The sequence below is a fragment of the Hipposideros armiger genome, unplaced genomic scaffold (assembly GCF_001890085.2).
Source record: "Hipposideros armiger isolate ML-2016 unplaced genomic scaffold, ASM189008v1 scaffold_338, whole genome shotgun sequence".
NCBI lineage: Eukaryota > Metazoa > Chordata > Mammalia > Chiroptera > Hipposideridae > Hipposideros > Hipposideros armiger.
Window position 1 is genome coordinate 1,238,851 of NW_017731688.1, and position 3,100 is coordinate 1,241,950.

General features: G+C 50.9%; 1 protein-coding gene across 1 annotated transcript in view; it reads right to left on the minus strand.

Moving 5' to 3' along the window:
* Nucleotides 1–2,523, minus strand: part of FRZB (frizzled related protein) — a 52,686-nt gene extending 50,163 nt beyond the window's left edge. The window contains exon 1 of the mRNA XM_019661181.1: nt 1,402–2,523. Within this exon, the coding sequence (XP_019516726.1) occupies nt 1,402–1,879 (478 nt within the window). The 5' untranslated portion in view covers nt 1,880–2,523. The remainder of the gene's footprint in view (nt 1–1,401) is intronic.
* Nucleotides 2,524–3,100: the final 577 nt, after the last annotated feature.

Genomic DNA, 3,100 nt, shown 5'->3' on the forward strand with positions numbered 1-3,100 from the left:
CACCCCGCCTTCCTCCTCACTTTATGTTAAGCAGATCAGTGTGCAAAAAAAGCAGTTTTTTTCAAATCAGTTCCCTGACAACCAAGAACCATTACCTAGAAATGGATTAAAGACACGAGCTTTGGCTGAGCAAACTGAGAGGCAGAAGAAAAAGTTGATACCCAAAGAAATGAACAGAGAAGGAGGCCATCAAGTTCTCACATTTAAGAACAGAGCTGATTTGGGAAGGGTATGAAAGATGACTGATCATAAAAGACTGGGTTTATTTTTAAAGTATATGAAAGGTGAAATTTGAGTGTGGGTTAATTGGTAGGAGTGGGACTGAGTTAGAATTAAATGGACCATTAATGAACTAGGTTTAGTTAGGGTCTTAAGTTAAATTACTGTCATAATTAGACCAAACACTAGCAAGAAAACAACTTGTGGTTGATTCCATTAAATGTAGAACTGCAATAAAGTTTTACAGTAGGTCAAGATTGAAATGAATGTGTGGTTGATGTACACAAAGAAAGAGCATGAAATAAAGTACTAAAGACAAATTATTTGCAACGCTGAAGAGTAGGATAAGAGATGAGATTAAAAATAACATTACATGAGTGTGTGATGATAACACGTCTTAAATATAACTCCTTTCATCCATATGTCATTTACAAAATGACTTGAAGGCATGTGGGAATGTGTAGAGAGCCCAGCAGTTTCACTCCACCAGCTCTGTGGCTGGAGCAAGTCACAGGAGCTAATTAGCAGTGCATAGCAATGTTTCACAGCTGTTTCAGTCTGGAATGGAAGAACAATTTATCTCATTGAAAGGAGGGGGAAATTTAAGGTGAACGTAATTGCTCAAATTGGATTTTGAGCAAACACATACCACTAACATCTGTGGGTCGGAGTAAGGTTACTGGAATTATCTTGGCGTTTTTAATGATTAGAGGAAAATGGTACTTCAGTTCTGTGTTTTCACCATACAGACTTGACAAGCAGCTAGAACACCACAGCTATAGAAAACTGATGATGGAGAAAGCAAGAGAATCAGGCAAGAAAGCTCAGTAGTTGTAAACAAATGAAGTAAGAAAAGAGCATCACCATACAAGATGTGGTTACTTGGACATGGCCGAGAGCAGAACGTGAAGGGTCAGCGTTGCGTAGAAGTGTTATGGGAGTGGAATGAATGGTGTTTTAGAAAAACAGCTCACCTATTGGAATAGAGCTGCATCAGTTTGGAAAGCTGATGAGGTGAAAGAAAAAAGAATAGTGCTCGATGGGAGAGTGATTAAGAGAGAGACTAAGAGAAGTGATCCGAAGAGAAAAGACAGAATTAGAGAGTCAAGGCGAGTAACACGGACTCCCGAAAGTGAGCGGACTGGAGAGCAGGGGGAGAGGCTCGGCAGTGGCTGGACTCACCCGCTCCGTCCGCAGTGACAATCGCCTCGGGAGAGATGCACACGCCGCGGTCGTAAACCGGCAGCTCGTCGCAGGCCAGGCTCTCCGGCCACGAGTGGCGGTACTTGATGAGGATGGGCTCACAGCCCTGCCGGGCCCGCTCGCACACAGACTTGCAGGGCTTGATGGGCTCGTGCTGGAAGTCAATGGTGCAGATGGGCGCGTACATGGCACAGAGGAAGAAGAGCAGGTCCGGGCTGCAGTGGGTACCCAGCAGACCTTCGAACTGCTCGATGGCCAGGATGGCGTTGGCCTGGGTGCTGTGGTGCAGGTGGTTGGGCATCTTGGTCATGTTCCAGGGCAGGGACTTGCACAGGGGGATGCGGACGGGCTCACAGGCTGCAGCCCGGGCTCCGGGCACGCGGAGCAGGCAGAGCGCCGCCAAGGCGAGCAGCCCGGCCCGCAGCAACAGCATCCCTCCGGGGCTGCCGCACACCATGATCCCAGCAGGATGGGGCAGGGGCAACGGTGGCGAGGACGCCGAGAGGCCCGCTCCGCGGTCTCCTCCTCCCCACTGGAAGTGGATACAATGATCTGGGAGCTTCTCCTCCCCCGGCAATCTCACAGCTTCCTTGGATCAAATTCCCCCAATGGGGTCCCACGAGCTCCGCCGAGCCCCAGCCGCCGCCGCCCCTGCAGCCACTGCCGCTCTGGCCGCCCTTTCCCGACGTCTAAGCCTTCTGGGGCAGCAGCATCTATTTATTCCTCGCCCCCTCTGGCAGAAGCATCAGACTTCGCAGATGAATCAGATGAGAGGAAAACAAGAGGAAGCAAGGGACGAATAAAAACAAAAGTAGAATTCAGCTGAGGTAGTTGGAGCTCTGGGGTGTCACGTCCCTTGGATTACAAAAAGGTGCTTAAAAGAAGCCTTTAAATTTTCCAAAGTGGGGAGGATGGGGGCGGAGGGAGGATGGGGTGAGAGGAAGGAAGGGCAACCAGAGGGAAAAGTCTCCTAATGGGGGGGGGTGCAGTAAGAGTTTGCAAGTCTTGTAGGCTGAGCCAAAAGATTCAAGTTTTGCTGTGAGCTGCTGCTGCTGTAGCGACCGCCGCTGGCAGGAGGGACGGCAGGAGGAACCTCGACGGGAGGTCTGCGCCTCGGACCCGCCGCTCTCCACTTTCCTACCTCCCCGCGGGATAGGCAGCTCCTCCCCCCGGTGAAGACCCAGCCCTCCAAAGCCGGCCGGTCTTCCCAGGAAGTGGGGAATCTGGGGAGAGAAGGTCGGTGGGCTGGAGGCGGAGGGAAGGAAAGCTTCGAAAAGCAGTGAGGACGCGATAACCCAAGACAACGCTGACTTGAGAGACCAAGCAGCTCTTCCCCAGCCGCACAGTGGGGAGCCACCCTGGCTCCAAAAAAGAGCCCCCAGCCCCTCAGTGAAGAGCCCACCCCCATCTCCCACTGAGGAGCGCCCCCAGTTACCCACTTGGGAGCCCACCCAAGCCCCTCTTCCCTTAGAGATATTTCCTGTGAGCAAACCACAGCTTTACCTCTGAGATCACCAGCTCTGCAAAAAGTCAGACTTAAGCAGTCACTTTATACGTCCAAGTCGCAGAAAACATGGACCCTTGTGGCAATGGTGGAGCCTTAACCCAGAGCTCCTGACTACAGAGGTCTGCATTTTGAAAAACTAGGTAGGGGGAAATTGCCTTTCATTAAAAATGA